The 24,788-nt window shown below is 34.5% G+C and overlaps 2 protein-coding genes and 1 pseudogene across 4 annotated transcripts; 1 reads left to right on the top strand and 2 right to left on the bottom strand.

The window, feature by feature from the left end:
- Window positions 1-525: 525 nt before the first annotated feature.
- On the top strand, window positions 526-5,793 carry LOC107957719 (probable methyltransferase PMT25). 2 transcript variants are annotated; one of them, XM_016893281.2, is made up of 9 exons: window positions 526-838; window positions 1,718-2,595; window positions 2,678-2,827; window positions 3,702-3,972; window positions 4,064-4,174; window positions 4,280-4,454; window positions 4,671-4,940; window positions 5,108-5,302; window positions 5,395-5,793. In XM_016893281.2, exons 2-9 carry the CDS (start codon window positions 1,930-1,932, stop codon window positions 5,621-5,623), a joined length of 2,067 nt encoding a protein of 688 aa, XP_016748770.1. In that variant the 5' UTR covers window positions 526-838; window positions 1,718-1,929; the 3' UTR covers window positions 5,624-5,793. The 2 variants fall into 2 exon arrangements, with proteins under 2 accessions (XP_016748770.1, XP_016748769.1); XM_016893280.2 differs by having other exon boundaries at window positions 1,458-2,595.
- Window positions 5,794-6,001: 208 nt separating this feature from the next.
- LOC107957720 (putative wall-associated receptor kinase-like 16) lies at window positions 6,002-10,730 on the bottom strand. Of its 2 annotated transcripts, none has more exons than XM_016893283.2 (3): window positions 8,421-10,730; window positions 8,145-8,321; window positions 6,002-7,345 (listed from the first exon to the last, which is right to left on the bottom strand). In XM_016893283.2, exons 1-3 carry the CDS (start codon window positions 9,280-9,282, stop codon window positions 6,150-6,152), a joined length of 2,235 nt encoding a protein of 744 aa, XP_016748772.1. In that variant the 5' UTR covers window positions 9,283-10,730; the 3' UTR covers window positions 6,002-6,149. The 2 variants fall into 2 exon arrangements, with proteins under 2 accessions (XP_016748772.1, XP_016748771.1); XM_016893282.2 differs by having other exon boundaries at window positions 6,002-7,351; window positions 8,421-10,728.
- Window positions 10,731-17,977: 7,247 nt separating this feature from the next.
- Window positions 17,978-21,857, bottom strand: LOC107957721 (wall-associated receptor kinase 2-like; annotated as a pseudogene).
- Window positions 21,858-24,788: the final 2,931 nt, after the last annotated feature.

Raw genomic sequence — 24,788 nt, 5'->3', positions numbered from 1 at the left:
CAATTAATTAATACTTATATATTTAAATATATTTAATCTAAACTATTTGATATATTTAAATATTAGATTTTAAAAAAACATTAATAAATAAAAAAAGTAACAGATTGATTTGGATAGATATATCTATTTTGGATAGGACCAAATTATAATAAATAAAAATGAAATATAAAAACTAAAATCATTGTCCATCGAACATCTAGCAAAATAGTTATATTTTAGTTAGGAAGAAATATCTCTAATGAAATAGAGATTAGATTAAAAAAGAATAATATAAAATCATGATTAACGTCTCAATTTTTAATAAAAATTTGATATGTGAGAAATTAATTACTTACATTGAATAATTCTAACTTAATAATTAATTACAGTCATTTAATCATTTATTTTCTTATTAAAATGTTAGATATTTATCTTGAGAGTAGTTGTTTTTTTTATATAAAAAATAGTAATAATAAATGTTTTATAAAATCATTTGAGTAATAATTTTTATAGAGAAATTTCCCAAAGTTGAGTCAGGTGCATGTGAAATCATAATGAGTCAATTTTGCCAAGTAATGAGTACACAATATTCAAGATCATTTCTAATGTTTCCAAATGTTACGGTTTCCATGGTAACTTTGGAATCCAGCCAACTACAATATACTAATCATCTGCCGTCAAATACCGTTGGAATGGACTTCCTCCGCTTTGCATAAAGAAATCAAGTCAGTAGCAGCTTCTGCTTCATTTCACCCCTCTATCATTCATCCCCACTCTTTTTAATTATGAGAGTAAAAAAATTGGCATAACCACCTATATTTCTCCAAGCCCAGATCCCTTCAACAACCCTTCACCAAAGGTACAGTCTTGAACATATTACTCTTGCTTCTTCTTCTTTTTCTTTTTTTTTTTTAAATAAAAAAATGTTCTCCTTTGTTGTTCATGTTTTCAAGTTAGATATCATTTGGTTGTGTAGCTGAGTTCTTTCCTTATCAATTAAGGGATTGTCTTGGTTATGGTTTTTTTTCGTGGAATTGAAGCGCTTCTAATGGTGTTTTTAAGTTACTGTTTCTTTTTCTTTTTTTGCTGATCAGGGTTTCTGTAAGTTGAACTTTTAATGGCTAAAGATTAAAAATCACATTCTAGTGGACTTTTGGGAACTGGGTTTCTTTCGTAAATTTAAAAAAAAAAAGGATTTCATTTTGAGTATGAAGTTTTAATCTTTATTTGGAAGATTGTATTCAGAAAAAAATGCAGTATCTATCTGATTTATTGTTACCTAGGCTATGACGTTTCTCGTTTACTGGTAAGAGTAGCTTTTACTTACTCTAGGGTTTAACTCTTTAATAGCAACATTTAATGGTCATTTCTGCGGGAGGTTTTGGCTTTAATATTTTCAGCTATTGGTTTTCCTTAGAAAAATGAATGGATCGGTAGAAGTTTGTGATACTAATTGCTAGTTGTTATTGCCCTTCCAGTTGTATATAGCAAGAAAATCCAATAGAAAGAAGCATGGCTACCGGAAAGTATTCCAGAGTAGATGGGAGGAAGTCATCGAGTTACTGCTCGATAGCTACTATAGTTGTGTTTCTTATTTTTTGTTTAGTTGGGATTTGGATGTTCATGTCTTCATCAATTGTTCCAGTTAAGAATTCAGAATTTTTATCTATGGAGACCGGAAATGAGATGAAACAAACATTGTCAAAAAGTGTTTCTAAGCAATTTGATGATACCTCAGGTGATCTATCCGGGGCTGAAACAAGAGAATATGGCAGTGGTCTGTCTAGTAAAGAATTGGGGATCACTAATGAGGATAATTCATTGGACACCCTAGTGGTTGAGAGTAATAATGAGGAAAAGGAGTCTCAGAATTCAGCTGAGAAAAACCTGGGAGAAAATCATGCAAATGAGAGTTCTGATGAGAAAACCGAGTCAGAAAGTGGACAAAAAATGTTGGATGAAGATGATGGGAAAGATAGGGAGACAAATTCAAGAGACAGAGAATCAAATCTAGAGACTGGAGAAGCAGAGAATGAAGGTGGTGAAATGAAAAACAAGTTGCACACTGAATCAGAGGAGAGCTCAGGTGAAAACGGATCTGAGTCTGCTGAGAGTGGGAAGAATTATGGGGTAGATGGAACTGCAGATAAATTAAAACATGTTGGTAAAGAGGCAAATTTGACCGAGGAGAAGAATGGTAAAAATCAAGATGAACATTTGGAGCTAAGTGCTGATCACAATATTGTGGAAAGCAAGGAAAACAATCAAGCTTCAAATGAGATTCTCCCTGCTGGTGCTCAGTCAGAAATTTTGACCGAAACTACTACTCAAAATGGAGCTTGGTCTACTCAAGCAGTAGAATCCCAGAATGAGAAGAAATCACAACAGTCTTCTACATCCAGTAAAAATAATGATCACCATTGGAAACTCTGTAAGTCAACTGCTGGGCCAGACTACATACCTTGCCTAGACAATTGGCAAGTTATCAGAAAGCTTCCAAGCACAATGCACTATGAACATCGTGAGAGACACTGTCCTGATGAAGCTCCTACATGTCTTGTCCCTCTGCCTGAAGGATACAAGCGCTCGGTAAAGTGGCCTAAGAGTAGAGATAAAGTAAGCACCTATTTACTGCATGAACAAGTGCTTTCGTTTTGTGTATTTATTTTGATTGAAATTTCTTTGGTGCTTGGTGCAGATATGGTACTACAATGTCCCCCACACCAAGCTTGCAGAGGTTAAGGGGCATCAAAATTGGGTTAAGGTTACTGGTGAATACCTTACCTTTCCTGGTGGTGGAACTCAGTTTGTGAATGGTGCTCTTCATTATATCGATTTTATTCAAGAGGTAAGTCCTTTTCGTTATATATATTTTCTGTCTACTGACATAGCCTGTCTGGATATATTATTCTTTTTAGTTTGCCTTGGTGCTTGCTGATATGAGATTACCGGCTACTTTTATTACACGTTCAAAGGAAAAAGCAGCATGTAATTGAGAAGAACAACTTTAAGAATTTCCCTTTCCTTTTTCCTAGATAGTTTACTATTGACATGATTAAAATCATTGGGTCTATGATCTTCTTAAATCCATGCATCAGTACAGTTCTTGTATTTAGAAATGCTGCATAAATGACCATATGCAGGCCAATCATATACAAGGTATCCAAATGAGGTATTTCTTAAGCTTCAGCTTGTATACACATGGATATACATAAGTCTAATAAGCTGACTCTCACTCTCTGTACATGTGTACTTGTATACAATCATACATAGACGTGCTTGAGCACAAACTTAATTCTTTCTAATAAGCAAATTGGCTATAGCCTATTTTTAGTTACTAGGGTTTTCTTTCTCTTTGATATGTCATTTCATCAATGAAGCAGAAGTCTATCTGGTTACACGTCTCTGATTATTTATAATTGTGTAACCAGTGCCTCCCCAAAGAACTTGAAGTTATTTCAAGACATTGACATTATTTTTTTTCTTCAAAAACTTATACTCAAACCATCATCCCCTGCTAGTTAATGTTGTTTCTGCTCCTTTTTATACATGTATCCCTCATGTATCCCTTTAACTTTTATTTTGCTCCTTTCTTCTACTTGTGTAATATTTTAGTCATGTAAGCTAACTGTTTTAGGATTCAGTTTGTATGGCTTTTATTCTTTTTCCTGACTATTATCTGACTATGTAAATTTGAATGCATATTTGCTTCAATAATGCAGTCTGTTCCTGAAATTGCTTGGGGAAAAAGAACCCGTGTTGTATTGGATGTTGGGTGTGGGGTGGCTAGCTTTGGAGGCTATCTTTTCGAAAGAAACGTTCTTGCAATGTCATTTGCACCTAAGGATGAGCATGAAGCCCAAGTGCAGTTTGCACTTGAACGGGGAATTCCTGCCATATTAAATGTGATGGGTACCAAAAGGTTACCTTTTCCTAGTTCTGTCTTTGATCTTGTGCACTGTGCACGTTGCAGGGTACCCTGGCATGTCGAAGGTGGGATCTCATTTTCTCATATTTATAGTCATTTAGTTATATAGTGTTATATTATTTCTAATACAGAGACACATTTTGAGGCATATATTAGGTGGCAAACTTCTGTTAGAGCTCAACCGTGTCCTGCGACCTGGTGGTTACTTTGTTTGGTCTGCTACACCAGTTTATAGGAAGGGCCCTGAAGATGTTGGCATTTGGCAAGGTAAAATGCTTTTACCCCAGTCATATATTTCTGAAGATAGTAATATTTTGGTTTAGCTTTACATATCCTCCTTTCCATTTTGTAAGCTGTGGTTACTGATGGCAGAAATGTCTCGGCTAACAAAGTCAATGTGCTGGGAACTGGTGGTTGTTAAAAAGGACAAGTTGAACAATGTTGGAGCTGCAATATATCGAAAGCCAACTTCCAATGATTGTTACAATAAAAGATCTAGAAATGCACCTCCACTTTGTGAAGAATCTGATGACCCCAATGCAGCCTGGTAATTTTACCATCAGTATATTTTTCCTTGACTGGAAGTAATTTGTCCAATTCCATTATAAGTGTAAATTATGCCTAAATACGTTATGAGATAAAGTTCATAATCAATTGGAAACTTCTCTAGATTAAAGGAGCATTTCAAATACTCCCTACCTTTTTGACAAATAATGTTTTGCAATACTTTAATTGGACAATATTTTCTGGTTTATGCCATCAGGGATGTACCCCTTCAGGCCTGCATGCACAAAGTGCCAGTAGATTCAACAAAGCGTGGTTCCTTTTGGCCTGCACAGTGGCCGGAACGGTTGGAGAAGCCACCATATTGGTTGAATTCTCAGGTTGGCGTTTATGGTAAAGCTGCACAGAGTGATCTCACTGCAGACTACAGTCACTGGAAAAAAGTGGTCTCCCAGTCCTATTTGAGTGGGATGGGAATCGACTGGTCTTCTGTGAGAAATGTCATGGATATGAAAGCCGTTTATGGAGGGTATTTTGTTTGACCTCTTGCTAGCTATGACAGATTTCATTTAGCCCTTCCTAATCAAGACCGAAACTACCCTAACTGAAATCTAAAAGCTCAGCTTAATTGTAAACTTACGTTTACATTCTCTTGGGGCTTATTCTTCCCATATGCTTGTTTGCTTCTGTGTACAGGTTTGCTGCGGCCCTGAAATACCTGAAAGTTTGGGTTATGAATGTAGTTCCAATCGACTCTCCCGATACACTTCCAATAATCTATGAACGGGGCTTGTTCGGAATGTATCATGATTGGTGTGAGTCATTTAATACATACCCTAGAACGTATGATGTTGTTCATGCTGATCATCTCTTCTCTAGTATCAAAAAGAGGTTTGCTCTCTTCCCTGTTATATTTCTTGCAGATGTCATTCTCAACCAAGATTACTTCCCTAATAGATTTGATGTTGTTTTCCTGGCCACAGGTGCAAGTTGGTTGCGGTAATTGTTGAAGTTGATCGGATTCTGAGGCCAGAAGGAAAGCTGATCGTACGAGACAATCTTGAAACAATAAGCGAGGTGGAGAGCATGGCTAAATCACTACAATGGGAGATCCGAATGATATATTCCAAGGACAACGAGGGATTGCTTTGTGTTCGTAAGACATTTTGGCGTCCCACGGAAGAAGAACCTATAAAGTCTGCTATTGTTTGAACATGATGCTCACATAACTGTAACATTCCATGGCCCTAGAATATAATCTGAGATGTTATAGTTTACCGTAGATCTAGTCATCCTTCTAATGCAAAATCATACCTACTTATGACAATTTCAATTTTTGGGCCAAAATTTCCAGATTGAATTAAAATGCATAATTTCGATAATATGGATTGTAAGAGATCAAATTCATGCTTCATGGTTATTTCTACGGTTAGGGATTGATTTTCTTTTTCCAAAAATATTTTATGCATTTTAACATCATTTTCAGAGAAAAAGGGATAAATTTTGTTGATCATATTAATTTTCACATCGAAAATATTAGACTTGGGTTTAGAAGTGCTAAAACTAGTACTAATAATTAAATCCAAAATATAAAAACTTCGAGCAATCTAATTTTTTTATAAAAACACACTAATAACATTACGTACTTCAATGAAAAGAAAAGGATATCATAGCGAATATAGGATTTAGTGTCCGTCCATTTTAGTGGCTTCTTTTATACCAAAGGAAAATTAAAGAATCACCGTGCACCATCAATGTCAAATGGGACCTGGTTTTTCATGCTGTCAGGGCCCACAGAGAAGCTAGTTGAGCCATCATAGCTAGTGCCACAATCATAAGAGCCATGAAGCAAGTATTCAGTCTCTTCATCAGGTAAGTCGTGTATTCCCCATGGATGTTTCTGCGTTGTTCGTAATCCTTCTAACTCAGACGCAACTTCTTTCATAGTTGGCCTTTCCTCTCCCTTCAATCTCACACATCTCCTAGCTAAATTTGCCGCTTCCTTAAGCTGCTCAATGCTCTTATCGTTCAACACTCGTTTATCAATAATATCTAGCAAGCGTTCCTCTTTCATAACAGAAACAAAATACAGAGACAAATTTCTCTCATGTTCCGGTCTTTCAAAAGAAATTGCTTCCAAACCTGTCAGTAGTTCTATGAGAACAACCCCAAAACTATAAACATCACTCTTCTCAGTCAATTGACTTGTATGGAAGTATTCAGGATCCAAGTAGCCCAGTGTTCCTTGCACAAGCGTGGTTATTTGTGCCTTATTTGAAGGGACCAATCTTGAAGCACCAAAATCAGAGACTTTAGCAATGTAGTTTTCATCTAAAAGTATGTTGGTCAACTTGACATCGCGATGAATAATCGGGGGAGAAGCAGCAGAGTGCAAGTAAGAAAGGGCTTCTGCTGCTTCTGTGGCTATTTTCAAACGAGCTTCCCATGATATGATAGATGAATGAGCGGCATTGTGCAAGTGATGGAAGAGGGTTCCATTCCTTACATATTCATAGACAAGCAAAGGGACTTGTGTCTCCAAACAACATCCCAAGAGTTTCACCACATTTCTGTGGTTGATTTGGGATAACACAATAACTTCATTGATGAATTGTTGAACTTGGTTTTGATCTCCAATGATGGACTTTTTTATGGCAACACTGCGACCATCAGACAGTATTCCTTTGTAAACAGTACCTTGACCTCCTCGTCCAACGATTCTACTGTCATGGTAGTTGTTGGTTGCATTTTTTAGTTCTTCGGCTGTAAAGATTTTAGCTGTTTCGCCACACTCTTCACGTTTCGAAAGTTGTTCCCGCAACAAAGTCCCACCATTTTGCTGAAAATTTTGCTGTTTCAGTTTGGTGAGCTTCCTTTGCTTGAGCCCCAAGTACACCCATGAGGAGAACAAAAGCGAAGATAAAAGGCTTACTCCTATACCTGTAATTAAGGAGACAATACATTTGTATATGATTATTAGTTGGGTAATTAGAAACATTAAGATTATATGATTATTATTTTTAAAATAACTGCAAAATTTATGATTTTAATAAAATAAAGGATTTATATCTAAAAAATTAAACTTAGCTAATTTGTGTACATTTATACCAAATTTGGCTATTAAAAAGTGTATACTCATATTTTTACATCTTTGATCAACTTGATCCTTATTATTTTTTTTAAAGTTAAATTTGATTATTAATCTTGTAAAAAAAGTCAAATTATTTTTTAACAAAAATGTTAACTAAAATATTATTTTTTAATGATATTGGTCTGGTGACTCGTGTGGTAGTCCATGTATACATGACATTATTTATTCTACATGCGTAATACAAATTATTCAAAAATTATAAAAATATTCAAAACTAAAAAAATTCAAAATTCAAAATTCAAAATTCAAAATTCAATAAAAAAACTCATAAAAATTAAAAATATAGTATAAAGTACATGTGGATTATTCATCTGGGTTACGATATTTAAAAATTTAATGTTTTAGTTAATATTTTTGTTAAATATAATATTTGGACACTTTTTGAAAGACCAATAGTTAAATTTAATTTTTTGAAAAGCTGTGGGTCAAATTTGGGCTTTTTAAAAATGTGGACTGCAAAATTTGACTAAAAAAATAAGGATGAAACTGAAAAAAGATATAAATATTATCAATTTGAAAAAAAAATAAGGTTAAAGTTATTATTATCCCTTAACTTATATAATAGCTTTTATGTTTACCAACCTAGTGCAACGACAAGAACCGGAAAACTCTGGCTCTGGGTAACGACTTTAGGACGGCATCCTGTTCCGTTTTTCCAGTCATCACCCTCAAACCCCTCCGGGCACGAACAATAATAACTTCCAGGCGTATTATGACATGTTCCACTGCAAGGCTTCAGTTTATCACATTCATTAATATCTACATAATTCAAACATTTCCAAAGAACAAAAATTAGTATATCGGGCACAAAGCTATATCATCAAAATGAATCCATAATGAAGAAGTTGATGTCTTTACCTTGGCAGCCGTGGAGGAGGTAAGGGTTACCTTGAAAACCATAAACACACTTGCACAAATATCCAGGGCCATTTTCTGCATCTATGCAAGCACTGTTTTCCTTGCAAGCATAATTAAGTGGATGCATTTTGGCTTCTTTACAAGTTTGATTCCCGATTGTCCAATCAAGTATGATTGGGAATGTCTTGTTGCTAAAACTATTGTCGGCAAGATGTGAGACAGAGAAGTTATAGGCCCCATCTTCCACAACAAATCCATAGCTACAAGGATTGAAGTCTAATACATAAGAATGATTGTAAGAACTAGACAACCTTACACTATAACCCCTTACTCCTTTGGGGATAACCGTCTGGCAGCAACCAATGCCAGAGCAAGATCCATTTATTCCATCAGAAGTGTTATAACAAAATGTTAAACACCCGGTTGAATAGGTATGTCCCAAGGAACCTTGGACGTAAGCATAGGTATCACAACCAATGGCAGTAAACTTGTTTTTGGTATGAGATATGGGGAATTTTGCAAGATGGATCCCTCTAATTTGATAGGAACTACGTCCTGATGAATTATAACAGTCATAACCTGCTGCAGTTTGGATGCGCAAATAACCGTCCAGGGAGATGTAGAGAACTTCAAGATCACCTGTTGTTAAGAATGCTTTTGGGGGATTGAAAGTAGTGTTGCATGTGATAAAGAAGTTGATGCTGATGTTGCAACCATTACCTGTTCCAAAAGGGTATGGGATGCTTAGATTTCCGCACTTGCTTTGGCACCCTGGTTTTGCATGACCTGCTACGCAAGTTGCTAAAATTGTTAAGTTAACTGCAAACGTAGCAATCTCCTTAAGCAGACAACGGAGGTCCATCGCACTCTCTCTTTCTTTTTTGGAAAAAGAAAAGCTCTTTTTCCGCTAGGAGAATTTGTTGGGTAACATCTAACTATTGGTTGGTAATTTATAGGAATAGCATGTATGAAGTTTCAAACCCACTGTAACATACTAATTAAAGTGAGCCCATGATTCATTAGTCTTGTGTTGACTCATTCACAAAGGCGTAAAGGAACCTTCCTTCCAAATTAAATTTATCTTTCCATGGATGAACAGTGCATAAGTAATTGTTTTTACATACATTAACATGTTTTACACGGTAAGTTTAATAGTGTACTTGAGGACAGCTAACCCCTCGACATGAAAATGACTGCAAGTCTTGGTCGTTTAAACCATTCTTTTTATTACATATCCCCAGGATATTTACGGGAGTAGTTGACTCGACTTTTAAGTCTTTGTCGTTTTCTAGTCTGAAATTTAACATTTCTTCGTTCAATCCACTATTAACTTTTTTATTTATCATTTGTTGCATTTCTTATTTTCTTGATTATTCATTTTAAGGGAAAGATCTACCGACACCATACATAATTTTCTAACTATCAGATCAGACTAAATTAATACAAACCTTTTTAAATTTTCCTAGTTTTCTTTAATAATAAAACACAAAAACTTTCCTTATATAAAAAACATTATGTACTACATTTTAGAGTTATCTCTTCCATGACACTGCAAAACTTTCATCAAACTGAGATTTTTTCTTTTTAGATGCATTGCATTACAGATTCTTTTAATGAAATGATTCCAACATAGATGCAAAAATTTGAACTTATGTTAATAAGTTAGAATTTAAAAATGCTTTTGTTTGTGATTTGTGTTGGGAAGAAAACGAACAACCGAAACAAAGCGAAAGCACAACCGGTGTTCTTTCTCTCCCAATAACTCCTGTCAAAAATTATGGCAAGCACAATAGCACAAAATATGTTCTCTAGGAACCTTAATCAACCACAAATCAACTAATGCAACCACAACAAAAATAAATAGAAACACTGATATTTTTACGTGGAAAACCCCTCTAAATCAAGGGTAAAAACCACGGGACTTTAGAGTCCGATAAAGAGCTCCACTATCATCAAATGTTCGACTACAAGATCACAATATCAAGCCTACAACAAGCATTCAACTCCGACAAGGCTAACAATATGTAATTTTTAGCAAAAGAGAGAAATTTGAGAGAACATCACCAAAAACGTAGCTGCTGAAAAATGGGTATTTCCGACGCTACAAGACTCGGATGAAAAATCTGACCGTACAAAGTCAAAAACACCTTATCGCCTAGCTGCTGTCCAAAAATCAGCTCAATCGAACCACGGATGGACATTTAATTGAAGAGTTGATCACTACTGCACCAAGCTTAAAAAACTGATTTTTCTATTCTCTCTTTTTCTCCAACGAGCTTCAATCTCACTCTCTATAATAATAATAGAAAGTCTCTCACACTTTCTACCCACACCACCCATAAAAGCCAAAATGACTGGCTCTCTTTTTTTTTTTGACAAATCCAAGAAGACAAAGACACTAAATATGTGGCAGAAAATATGGATTTCCCACATAGTGAGACCCACACCTAACAATTTGTACTCTGATGAGAAACCAGAATAATACTCTAATCTAAGTTCGCAAAATCCAGCAATCTGATATTAATCTCTATCTCTTAAAATTATTGTTCCTCTTTAAAATAGTTGACGTTTTGACAAGCAATGGTCAAGACTCTAAATTTCTCTTGTTTCAATCTAATATTTTTGAAGGAGATTTATTATACATAATAAGAAGGCTGCAGGCAGATATGATTGATTGGTCATCCTCGTCAACATTAATTGGATTTCGATTTACTATACATAATAAAAAATTGCAAGCAAATACTATTGATCGGTCATACTCATCAAGGAAGATCTAGGAAAGAGGGCAACAAAAGCACTTGCCAAATTAATTGAGAACATGAATGAGTAAATAAAATGGGTAAAAGAATATCTCAACAATTTACTGGATTTAAAAAAAAAATTGCAGTGCATTACTTTTCTTAAAAAAAGGAGGAGGAAAGTTTGTGTAACATTTTTTTTTGAAAAGGAAAAGTTTATGTTTTATCATTAAAGAAAACTAAGAAAGACCATTGATTTAATAGTTAGAAAATTATGAAGGTATCTGTATTATACATAACATTATCTCTACTTTTTTATATAATCCCATAAAAAAATCACTGTTTTTCAAATGTTCACTGGAATCAGTACTATAACAAGAGTCAACTCCAAGTCTTCGTGGCTTTAGTTTGTGATGCTAGATTTTTTGAATTTATAGTTATGTGTTCAAGTTTAGTGTTTATGATTTTTGGCTTTTGATTTTAGCGTTTGGGCTTCTTAATTTTGAGTTTAGTGTTTGAGATTCTAATTTTATAATTTAGGATTTAGGGTTATGTGTTTGAGTTTATGGTTTGAGCGTCAAGGTTTTTAATTTAAGATTCGAGATTCTAGTTTTATTGTTTAGGGTAAAAAAGAATTTATGTTTCAAAATTATTTATCATAACTTTGTTAAATTTTTTACCCTAAACCTAGTATACAAGCTGTAATTTGTGCGGTGGGATGTGGTCTTAATGTATTTTGGTTGTGTGGGAATATTCGAAGTGTATTAATGGGGGCTGGGTGTTAATTCTTTTGGTATTTATCAGCTTGGTCATTGCAAGAACATCATTTCTAAGCTGGTAAAGAAAAGGGATATTGAGCACTGAGAAATTATGTTGTAGCTTGCTAGAGAATTTGGTGCCTTTGGAAACAAATTTTAATTAAGCGGGAGCTACTCTTGATTTTAGTAAGGTACAAGATCGGTGTCGGGGATTACTTGGATAATTTTAGTGGTGGCGCGACACAGCTTAGACACTGTCGGCTTGGTGACTATTACTCCATCTAGGTGACTTCCCCAATTGTTCTATTGTTGAAATTAAATGTAGTTGCTGGAAGGGAGAGTATGGGTGATGCGATAGGTAAAGCCAAAACATCATTTATAGTAAAAATCAAGGGATTATTGATTAAACATTTATAGTAAAAATCAAGGGATTATTGATTAAAGTTGGCAAGAAATGCCCTGTAACATTTTTTTGTACGTTTAGAAGGTTAATATTTTAGTCTCTACAATGATTATTGATTTCACATTAAAATAAATATTATATCAAATTAAAAATTTATTTATTTTGAAAGTAAATGAAATAGTATGATGTTGCGGAAAGGATCGATTCGAGAACTCCGATATGACTACAAGTAAATTGACCGGAACGAAAAATAAAGTGAACACAAGGATTTACGTGGTTCGGCTTTAATGCCTACGTCCACGGGCAGAGGCGAAAAGAAATTTCACTATAACAAGATGAAGATTACAAGTGTTTTACACTCAAGACACAACCCGAGAACCTCACAACTCTCAACCCCTATAGAAAACCCGAAAGCTAAAATCCTAGCTTTCAAAGAACAAGCTTTGCTCTCTCTTGGTTTGGGATGATGAATATGGCTAATGAACCTCTCTATTTATAAGAGAGTTCAAGGACATAATTGTCCAAAACTTTGGCAAAGATTTGTGGTTGAAAATAGACACCAACAACCATCCACTAATCCACTACCACCAACAACCCACTACCAACAACAACAATCCACTACCAATTTTAAGTCATTTCTTAACAAATCTCCACCTTGGCTTGAAATTTACCAAGCTGAACATCATAGTGAATTCCTCGAACTGGATCACCTCTTCCAAACGCCTCTCTGGCGCTAATCAATCCCGAATACCTATCAAGTCCAAGCAATGCTTGAACTTATATGCAGGGATCACCTTAGTTAACATATCTGCAGGATTCTTCTCGGTAGCAACCTTGCTGATAACAATGTCACCTTGCGTAACATGTTCCCGAACAAAATGATATCTGACATCAATGTGTTTGGTCCGTTCATGAAACATCTGATTTTTAGTCAGATGTATGGTACTCTGGCTATCGCAAAATACAACAGTGAAATCCTGTTGTAAACCCAAACTGCTTACTAGACCTTTCATCCACAATGCTTCTTTCACTGCTTCTGCTAACGCCATATATTCCGCCTCAGTCGTAGATAAGGCTACGGTAGACTGTAACACAACTTTCCAACTAATGGCTCCTCCAGAATAAGTGAAAACATAACCCGTCAGAGATCTTCTTTTGTCCAGATCTCCAGCATAATCAGAGTCCACATAGCCCGTGACATTGCTAGTGCAGTCACTCTGATCATATACCAAGCATAAATCTGCAGAACCTCTCAAGTACCTGAGAATCCATTTCACGGCCTGCCAGTGTTCCTTGCCAGGACAACTCATGTATCTGCTGACCACACTAACTGCATGTGAAATGTCTGGACGAGTGCAAACCATTGCATACATCACGCTTCCAACTGCACTCGAGTATGGAATGTGAGACATTTGCTGCTTTTCTTCATCAGATTGTGGTGACAACTCTGCAGAGAGTTTGAAATGTGGTGCCAACGGAGTACTCACAGTTTTCGCTTTATCCATGCCGAAGCGTTGAAGAACCTTTTCAATGTAGTTCTTCTGCGACACACGAAGCTTGCCCGCCTTGCGATCTCTGTGAATATCCATGCCCAAAATTTTCTTGGCAGCACCCAGATCCTTCATCTCGAACTCACCACTCAACTGCGACTTTAACTTGTTGATTTCCGACATGTTTTTGGAAGCAATTAACATGTCATCAACATACAGCAACAAATAAATGTGCGAACCATCTGAGAGCTTCCGATGATAGACACAAGCATCATAGTCACATCTTGTGTAACCATGCTGAATCATGAAGCTATCAAACCGCTTGTACCACTGCCTTGGGGATTGTTTCAATCCATATAAAGACTTCTTTAATAGACAGACATGGTCTTCTTTACCAGGAACTGTAAAACCCTCTGGTTGACGCATGTAGATTGTTTCCTCGAGCTCACCATGCAAGAACGCCGTTTTTACGTCAAGCTGCTCAAGTTCTAGATCAGACTTGGCCACCATGGCAAGTAATACACGAATGGAAGAATGCTTTACGACTGGGGAGAAAACTTCATTGTAGTCAATCCCCTCTTTCTGAGTGAAGCCTTTAGCAACCAATCGTGCCTTGAATCTAGTTGCTTCAACCCCTAGGATGCCTTCCTTTTTCTTGAAGACCCATTTGCAACCAACTATCTTCTGGTTACTTGGCGGCTTAACCAACTCCCAAGTATGGTTCTTGTGAAGAGATTCTATCTCCTCACTCATAGCAATTGCCCACTGTGCCGACTCATCACACGTGACAGCCTCATTATAACTGGAAGGTTCTATACCAATGGACTCCGCCACACTGAGCGCGAAAGACACCAGATTAGCGTAACGCGGATTTGGTTTGATTTGTCTCTTCGTTCTTCCAGTGGCAATGCTATATGGTTTTCTTGAGGTGACTCATCTTCATCGGAATCTTGCACCTCAACTTGATCATCCTGGACTGAAGTACCTTCCGTAGGAATTGGAGCGTCCACCTGACACTCCACCTGCTTCTCAACACCGTGATCTCCCATTCTATCTGACTCCTCCTTTTCCCGGGAATTTGTGGTGGATCGAAGCATGGATGACTCATCAAAAGTCACATCTCTGCTGATGATGAACTTGGACGAAACCGGATCAGGACACCACAACCTGTATCCTTTCACCCCTTGGCCGTATCCAAGAAATATGCATTTCTTCGCCCTCGGTTTGAGTTTTCCCTCATTTACATGAGCATACGCAGGGCAGCCAAACACTCTTAAACCAGAGTAATCAGCAGGAGAACCAGACCATACTTCCTCAGGAGTCTTCAGCTCAATAGCTGTTGATGGAGATCTGTTAACCAAATAACAAGCAGTATTAACAGCTTCAGCCCAAAATTCTTCACCGAGCCCAGCATTTGATCGCATGCAACGAGCTCGCTCCAAGAGAGTTCTATTCATGCGTTCTGCAACTCCATTTTGTTGTGGTGTTCGACGAACAGTGCGGTGTCTCACTATTCCTTCATTTTTGCAGAACTCATTGAATTCACCTGAGCAAAACTCCAAGCCATTATCCGTCCGGAATCGCTTGATCTTCTTTCCTGTTTGATTTTCGATCAAAGCTTTAAATTGCTTGAAGTTGATGAGAACCTCATACTTGCTCTTCAGAAAATACACCCAAACCTTTCTCGAGTAATCATCGATAAAGGTAAGCAGATATCTGTAACCACCTTTAGAAATTGTCGGAGAAGCCCCCCAAAGGTCAGAATGGAAGTAATCCACTGTGCCTTTTGTCTTGTGAATCCCAGTGCTGAACTTTACCCGAGTCTGCTTACCGAAGACGCAGTGCTCACAGAAATTCAACTTTCCTGTACACTGCCCAGACAATAATCCTCGTTTGCTTAGCACCAATAAGCCTCTCTCGCTCATATGCCCGAGCCGCATATGCCATAACTTCGTGGTGTCAGAATCTAGATCATCTGATGATGACACTCCCGCAACACCTGTAACCGAGGAACCATCGAGGAAGTAAAGGCCCCGCTCCAAATTACCACGTATCACAGTCAAAGCACCCGAGAATACCTTGAGAACTCCACCTTCAGCAGAGTACCGAAAGCCTTTCTTGTCCAACGTACTCAAAGAGATCAAATTTTTCTTCATTTCTGGAATGTGCCGAACATCAGTTAGAGTTCTAACAATACCGTCAAACATCTTTATACGAACTGTGCCAATCCCCATGACTTGACATGCGTGGTCATTTCCCATTAGTACTGAACCAGAATGCTTCTCGTATGTTGAGAATGCATCTTTCGAAGTACTTATATGAAATGTAGCTCCCGTATCAAGAATCCATCTCCCACCAGCGTAAGAGTCGGATACTGCAAGAACGATCTCGGCATCACTTGAAGAATCTGCATCAGCTACATTCGCACGATCATTTTGTTGCTCCTGTGATTCTGATTTCTCCTTCCTTTTCGGACAATCTACCTTCATGTGCCCGTACTTCTTACAGTAGTAGCACTGTATTCTCTTCTTGGACTGCGATCTAGGATGGCTTTTACTTGAACTTCCACCCTTTGCCTTGGATCTTCCTCGAGCAACCAAGCCTTCGCCTTCATTGTTTTCGACCACCTTACCAGTGATTTTCTTCCTCAACTCACTGGAACTTAAGGCATTTTTCACCTCCTCTAGAGTCAGGTCATCACGACCGTACATCATTGTATCAACAAAATTCTCATACGAGGGAGGCAAAGAACACAAAACAATTATTGCTTGGTCCTCATCATCGATTTTGTTATCGATATTATTCAAATCCATGATAATGGAATTGAATTTATCCAGGTGCTGGGAAACAGGTGTACCTTCCTCCATCTTCAGGGCATAGAGTCTTTGCTTGAGGTAGAGCCGGTTCGTCAATGACTTCGTCATGTACTTGCTCTCTAACCGGAGCCACAAACCGGACGCGGTTTTCTCATCCGCTACTTCTCGTAGCACTTCATCTCCTAGACATAGCAGAATAGCACTATGTGCTCTTTCTAGCATGTCATCCTTTTGCTCTTCCGAAAGCGTGCTTGGTAATTTATCTTTACCAGACAATGCTTTTAGCAATCCTTGTTGAACCAGCACTGCCCGCATCTTGATGCGCCATAAACTGAAACTATTTTTCCCGGTAAATTTCTCGACATCATACTTAGTCGATGAAACACTTGTAGCCATAATTTGGAACCTTTGAATGAATGATAATATTTTCTTCCTGATGTGAAAGATCAGACAAAGCTGCAGTCACAGGGCAATTCAGAAAATATTATCACTCCTTCAACTACGCTCTGGTACCAATTTGTTGCGGAAAGGATCGATTCGAGAACTCCGATATGACTACAAGTAAATTGACCGGAACGAAAAATAAAGTGAACACAAGGATTTACGTGGTTCGGCTTTAATGCCTACGTCCACGGGCAGAGGCGAAAAGAAATTTCACTATAACAAGATGAAGATTACAAGTGTTTTACACTCAAGACACAACCCGAGAACCTCACAACTCTCAACCCCTATAGAAAACCCGAAAGCTAAAATCCTAGCTTTCAAAGAACAAGCTTTGCTCTCTCTTGGTTTGGGATGATGAATATGGCTAATGAACCTCTCTATTTATAAGAGAGTTCAAGGACATAATTGTCCAAAACTTTGGCAAAGATTTGTGGTTGAAAATGGACACCAACAACCATCCACTAATCCACTACCACCAACAACCCACTACCAACAACAACAATCCACTACCAATTTTAAGTCATTTCTTAACATATGATTTAATGATGATTAATGTGGAGCAAACTATAAATAATATACATAACAATTATGTACGAAAAAAATAAATAAAATCAAAAGCAATTTGAATAAAAGCAAAATCAATCTCCCATCTCTACTCATTGTTTAAAATTATTATTAACCTTTAATTTAATTTAATATTTAATCTAATGCCACATTAGTTATCATTAACTCATGTGATTCTATTAACAATAAAATTAACATGTAAGCATTAAAATATCATCTTTTTAAATTTATAGAGATTAAAATATTCTTTTTAATAGTAGAAGGATTAAAATAAATTTTATGATATCGTACATGAATTTATAGCAAACTTCAATCGAGATTATGATGGAACTTTTGACTCTGAATTTATGAGAAAATCACTAGAGATGTAGTTTTGAATCTAATTTGTTACACACATCAAGCTTAGAGAAAATATACAAGGCAGCTAAAGGAAATCATTGCGATACCAAAAGAAAATAAAAATCATTGTGCACCATCGATTTTAATGCTATCTGGCCCTATCGAGATGCTAGTTGAGCCAAGAAATCCAATGTCATAGTTATACATGTCATGAAGCAAGTATCCAGTCTCTTCCACATGTAAATCGTGTCTTCTCCATGAAAGTTTCTATTGCTCGCAATCCTTGTAATTCAGACACAACTTCCTTCATAGTTGGTCTTTCCTCTCCTTTTAGCCTCACGCATCTCCTAGCTAAAGTTGCCACTTCCTTAAGCTGCTCAATGTTTTTATCGTTCAACACGCGCCCATCAACAATATCTAGTAAGCGTTCCTCTTTCATAACAGAAACAAAGTACAGAGATAAATTTCTTTCATGTTCAGGTCTTTCAAAAGAAACCGCTTTTAGACCTGTTAGTAATTCTATGAGAACAACCCCAAAGCTATAAACATCACTCTTCTCAGTCAATTGACTTGAATGAAAATATTCAGGATCCAAGTAGCCTAAAGTTCCCTGGACAAGCGTTGTTACCTGTTCTTTATTTGAAGGGACCAATCTTGAAGCACCAAAATCAGATACTTTAGCATTGTAGTTCTCATCTAAAAGTATGTTGGTCAACTTGACATCGCGATGAATAATGGGCGGAGAAGCAGCAGAGTGCAAATAGGAAAGGGCTTCTGCTGTTTCTGTCGCTATTTTCAAACGAGCTTCCCATGACATGACGGATGGATGAGTGGCATTGTGCAAGTAATCGAAGAGGGTTCCATTTCTGACATATTCATAGACTAGCAAAGGGACTTGAGTCTCCAAACAACATCCCAAGAGTTTCACCACATTTCTGTGGTTGATTTGGGATAACACAATAACTTCGTTAACGAATGGTTGAACTTCGCTTTGATTTCCAATGAGGGATTTTTTAATGGCAACACTGCGGCCGTCAGGCAACAATCCTTTGTAAACGGTACCCTGACCTCCTCGTCCAAGGATTCTACTTTCATGGTAGTTGTTCGTCGCCTTCTTGAGTTCTTCGAGGGTAAAAATTTTAGCTATCTCACCATACTCTTCACGTTTTGAAAGCTGTTCTCGCAGCAAAACTCCACCATTTTGCTTAAAGTTCTGTTGCTTTAATTTGTTGAGCTTTCTCTGCCTGAGCCCCAAATACACCCATGAGGAGCATAAGAGGGAAAATAGAAGACTCATGCCTATACCTGTAATTATGGCAATAGATTTGTTGATGATGAGACGCCTATTATGCATATTTAAACTATATTAGTTTTGCCATTATGCATATTTAAACTATTCTTCAACTTATTGCACAAATAATTTAAATCTATGTTTTAGAAAAATAAAAAAGAAAAAAAATTAATAACGTTATTTTTTTAAAATATTATTTTTAAGTGGTTGATATAATAAGTTTATATATATTCAAAACACATAAGAATTTATTGTAATGGTAGTTCGAATCGCACATGTTAAAAAATTAACTCTCATAAATTTTAATAAAACTGTTAATAAAAAATATTAAATCCCTAATGACAAGTACACATGTTTTTAGATGTGTTATGCACGATATTCAAACTCACATTTAACATCTAAATTTACAATTAAATTAACAAAAAATTTTAACTTGATACTTTTTAAATTTAATTATAATATTTTCAAATTTGAAAGTGATTTAAGATTTGAGTGGTTTACTACAACTGACCCAAGCAGGTAATATTTTGAATTCAAGTATAACAAAAAAAAAACAGACAACACGAATAAATAAATTAAAATTGAGAGATATTTTATAGTGTTATAGGATAGATGTTAGGAGTAAATTTGTATTTGAATAATCAAGCACGATTAATTATGATAGTGTAAAACTAGAGAAAGGACAAATAAAAATGTAGTAAAGTATATTAACAATAACAAACTTCAATGGATTTTAATCCAAAAGATTTTACTTAAAAATACTCATTTTAACTCATTATGTTTATATAATTTTGTTTTGTTATGAGTGTTTTTAAGAGAAAAATTATGTTAATATTTTAATTGCAACTATTAATTGTGTTAATTATTTGGACTCTACTAATGACATTATGAAAGTAACGGGGTTAAATTATGTCAAACTGAAGTATAAATACTAAATTTTAAATTTAAGCATAATAGAGGGACCAAAATTATAATTTAACCTTTAAACTATAAATTTGCCTCTGATACTTATACTTCATGCAAGTTTGAGAATTAATCCATGTACTTAAAAAAGTTAAAATTTAAGTTTTTTTTAAATTATTTATTTAAAAATAATTCTAATTTAATCATTGATATTGTTAGTATATTTTGAAAATTTTTGTTAACATCATGTCTATTTATTGAGCTCATAATGGTTTAGTTGTGAGGTTAGCATGATTGTATGTTTATATTTATGAAAATTTTTGATGAAATAGTAAGGGTGTCTAACAATTCAACATTAATTTTTAAATCGAAAAAGTAAGAAAGATGTAATGTTTTGTACGAAGGTTTTTAAAAATATTTATTAATAATTTTGCATAAATTTTATTCGAATGAGTGATTACCAAATAGAACTAGGTGTTATATGTACTAACCTAGTGTGCCAACAAGAATGGGAAAATGCGGCTTGACTTTAGGATTGCAGCCTGTTCCTTTTTTCCGGCCATCACCTTCAAAACCCTTGGGGCATGAACAATTATAGCTTCCAGGTAGATTATGACATGTTCCACTGCAAGGCTTCAGTGTCTCGCATTCATTAATATCTACAAAAATTTTCAGACGTTTTTAAAGAAAGAAAAAAAAAAACAGTATATTGGTCACAAAATTAAAGTGTCCATCAAAATGAATCCTGTATTCTTCACCTTGGCAGCCGTAGGAGAGATAAGGGTTACCCTGAAAACCATGAAGACAGTTGCACAAATATCCGCGGCCGTTTTCTGGATCTATGCAATCGCTATTTTGCTTGCAAGCATAATTATCTACATCCATTTTAGCTTCCATGCAACTTCGGTTCCCAATTGTCCAATCAAGAATAATTGGAAACTTCTTTTTGCTGAAATTAATATTGGAAAGATCTGAAACAGAGAAGCTATAGGCGCCATCTTCCACGGCAAATCCATAACTACAAGGATTGAAGCTTAATAGTTTGGAATGCTTCCAATAGCTATCAAAACTCAATTCATAATCCGTCACACCTTTAGGGAGAGCCGTCTGGCAGCAGCCGATGCCAGAGCAAGATCCATTTACCAAATCGGCCACGTCGTAACAAAAGGATACACATCCGGTAGAATATGTCCGTCCCGTGAAACCCTCAACGTAGGCGTAGGTGTCACAACCAATGGCTGTGAACTTGTTTCTAGTATGAGATATGAGGAATTTTGAAAGCCTGAACCTTGCATCAAAATAATAAGCACTTCCTGATGAATTATAACAGTCATAACCTACCGGATATTGGATGCGCAAATAACCATTGAGAGAGATGTGGAGAACTTCAATATCACTGGTGGTTAGGAATGCTTTAGGAGGGTTGAAACTAGTGTTACAACGAATGAAAAATCTCCTACTCATATTACAATCAGTACTGCCTGTTCCAAAAGGGTATGGGATGCTGATATGCCCGCAGTTGCTTTGGCACCCTGCTTTTGCTTGACCTGCTACTGAGGTTGCTGTAACTGTTAACGTAACTGCAAACAGAGCAAGCGCCTTAAACATACAGCGGAAGCCCATGTCTCTGTTTTTTTTAATCTCTCTCGGCTGTAACTAGGATTACTCATTGGTTAGTAATTTATAGGAATAGCATGCGGAAAGATTCAAAGCCATTTTAATTGGGCAACAGCAAACATATTTATTAGCTAGGTTAGTGTAACCCAAAGTAAGGTGTCAACGTATGTCAGTAGTACTGATCTTTATTGCATCGTAGACTTTGTCCTTTCTTTTTTGAATATAGAGGGTTCATGGACGAATTGGCAACCATGGACCAACTATATTTTGGAAATTGAAATTGGTAAGCATTGAACATTGATGTATCATTTTCTAATTATTCATATTTCAGTTTTTTCCCCCTATGACCAGATTCTTCTCCAAATCAAATTGAATTAAACGTTCACTTGACGGGTTGAATTATAGATAAGAACAAGTACGCATTTCTGTTGTTAAAATTTATTGCGAAATTACTAGTATGGTTGGTAGATTGCATTGTTTCATCACAACTAATTTTTAATATTACATATGCTGTATAAAATTTTACGAATTTAATTTTCAAATAAAATAATATTTATTATTTGTAGTGTTAAATATAATTCAAATATATTAATTTATTTATTAATTTAAAAATTATAACAAATCAAATAATAAATAAAATATTTTTAATATATTCAATATATAATATAATTTTACTTCATTAATTAAAGCAAAACAACATTACTCAAAATAAAACTATCAACATAATTAATATATAAAAATTATTTTGGTAATTCAAATATAATGCTAATACAAAATTAATTTTTATGAAAACATTTGTAAAAAGTATTAAAAATTGAATATTGTGATTATTTTACCTATAAAGGCTCATTTCCAATTTTATTTACGGAAATAGGTCAAATTTTTCATTATTTACTAAAAAGGGCTGAAAATGACAAAACACGTCCATGTAGGAGTATTTTTGGGTGAAATTTTAGCAAAACGCGCTAACGTGAGTGCACTTTTGCCCGTTCTCATATTAAATTTTCAAAAAGGTCATTTTCTAAAAAATATTATAAAAATAGACCAATTTTTTAAAAAATTTATGAGAATAAGCCTTTATAAAGATGTGACAACACCATTTTTTTTTAATTTTAAGGTGTCACTAACTAATATGAAAATAAAACTTACAAAATAGATCTTTATATAGACCCAAAGTTTCATTTTTCTTATTTTCTTAAGCAATGCAAGATATGAGACATGTATATATATAGACTCATGAATAGGTTTGCAGCTTGTTTCTAAACAATGTGGGGTTCCTTCATCTTTTAACTAACAACATAAGATTAAAGGCTACACTATAATTAATATAAATATAGTTAATTTCATAAATTGTTAAAATTTACTATTTAAAAAATTAATGTAATTTTTATTTTTATTTTTAATGAAAAATAATAATTTTAATATAAATTTTGAATTTTTATTTATTATACAAATTTATTTAATAAAATTATTTTAATAAAATGAGAATTCTTATTTATAAGTATGATAAAATCACTTATCAAGTTAATTTTTTAATAAATTATTTTAGTAAAATTAAAATTCATATTTATAAACGTGATAAATCTTATAAATGATAAAAAAAATATTTAAAATGGTAAAGTGAGTAATATAATGGATAAGCTATAATTGTTGGTTGAAATGTTTTCCTTATATATATATGTATAACTAGTTGTTTATTTTTTAAATTATTAAATAATATAATCTTAAAATATATATTTTAAAATTACATATTTACTAAATAAATGAGGGTCGATCTAATTTAAGTATAAGTATAAGTCTACTAATTTTGATAAATAGTTGAGAGAATAAAATATTTTAAAAATATTGAAAAAATGGGAAACATTCAATTATAAATATTAAGTAATTAGATAAAATAACCTATCATTCGAATATGATCCAAAATTTCATCTACAAACAACCATTACTTAATATTAGGTAAAATATTAATGTTATCAAACTCTTAATTATTAAAACTATATATAAATTTTTATTTTGTGCAATTTTATACATCCAATTTTGATTTAATTTAAATTTCACAAATTACTAACAACATTATCGAATTACTATCATTTTGCATTGATATTTTGCATCTACAAACAATTATATTAATTAAATTTGAAAATAAATATATTTATTCATTTTTTAAATATATATAATTTAATCAAAATTCAAGTTTCATATATACATATAATTCATAATTCAAGTTTCACATGTATAATTGCACCAAATCAAAATCTGTATATCAAATTACATATTAAATAAAAATTTATATATAAATTTGATATTTATCCATATTTTAATTTATTTGATGAATTTGAATTTTTATTTTTTTATAATCTGATGTGATATTTAACCTATATATAATAATTTATTAAAAAACGACTTTTCTTGCAATTTTGGTTGCTACGCTAACTATCAATGACCTGCTTCCTCTTTCTTCCTTTTTTTTCTTTTTCTTTTTTTATTGTTTGGGGGGTACATAACTACATATCAATGACCTGTTCTACATTGCAAAATTAAGTAGTTTAGTTGAAGAGAGCTATCAACGGTCCAGGCTCGGATGGAAAAAGCTAGTTAGTTCCACTTGTTCTCTCATTTTCTTCTTGGATAGACTATATAAATCATCACCCAATTATAAAAGTGTTTTGTTTTGGTCATCTAATTTAATTTTTCTTTAATTTAATTATTAAAGTTTTTAAAATTAGATTTTTCATTTTGTATGTGTTAATGGTTCAATTTATTGAATTTTTTAGAAGGGTGACTAAAAAATTTAATTTTAAAAAATTTAGTGACTAAAATAAAAAATTTCATAATTGGATGACCAAAATAAAAACACTTTCATTGTTAAGTGATAATTTGCATAATTTACCTTAAAAGAAAAACAGTATTAATAAAAACCATTTGTATCTTCCGAGATCTATCTCTAGTTATACATGTCTACTAAAATTTAAGGTAAATTGAAACAACAGTCACGTAATTATGTA

Source organism: Gossypium hirsutum, chromosome A05, assembly GCF_007990345.1.
Source record: "Gossypium hirsutum isolate 1008001.06 chromosome A05, Gossypium_hirsutum_v2.1, whole genome shotgun sequence".
In the NCBI taxonomy this organism is placed as follows: domain Eukaryota; kingdom Viridiplantae; phylum Streptophyta; class Magnoliopsida; order Malvales; family Malvaceae; genus Gossypium; species Gossypium hirsutum.
This window is presented reverse-complemented; position numbering and strand designations above follow the sequence as displayed.

Excerpts from the sequence above, each read along its gene's own strand:
- LOC107957720 (XM_016893282.2), bottom strand. The coding sequence starts at position 9,282 with ATGGACCTCCGTTGTCTGCTTAAGGAGATTGCTACGTTTGCAGTTAAC. Across the intron at positions 8,322-8,420 it reads CCTCCTCCACGGCTGCCAAG|ATATTAATGAATGTGATAAA; the intron begins GTAAAGACATCA and ends TGAATTATGTAG. Across the intron at positions 7,352-8,144 it reads GGTTCTTGTCGTTGCACTAG|GTATAGGAGTAAGCCTTTTA; the intron begins GTTGGTAAACAT and ends CCTTAATTACAG.
- LOC107957719 (XM_016893280.2), top strand. The coding sequence starts at position 1,492 with ATGGCTACCGGAAAGTATTCCAGAGTAGATGGGAGGAAGTCATCGAGT. Across the intron at positions 3,973-4,063 it reads GGTACCCTGGCATGTCGAAG|GTGGCAAACTTCTGTTAGAG; the intron begins GTGGGATCTCAT and ends GGCATATATTAG. Across the intron at positions 5,303-5,394 it reads TTCTCTAGTATCAAAAAGAG|GTGCAAGTTGGTTGCGGTAA; the intron begins GTTTGCTCTCTT and ends TCCTGGCCACAG.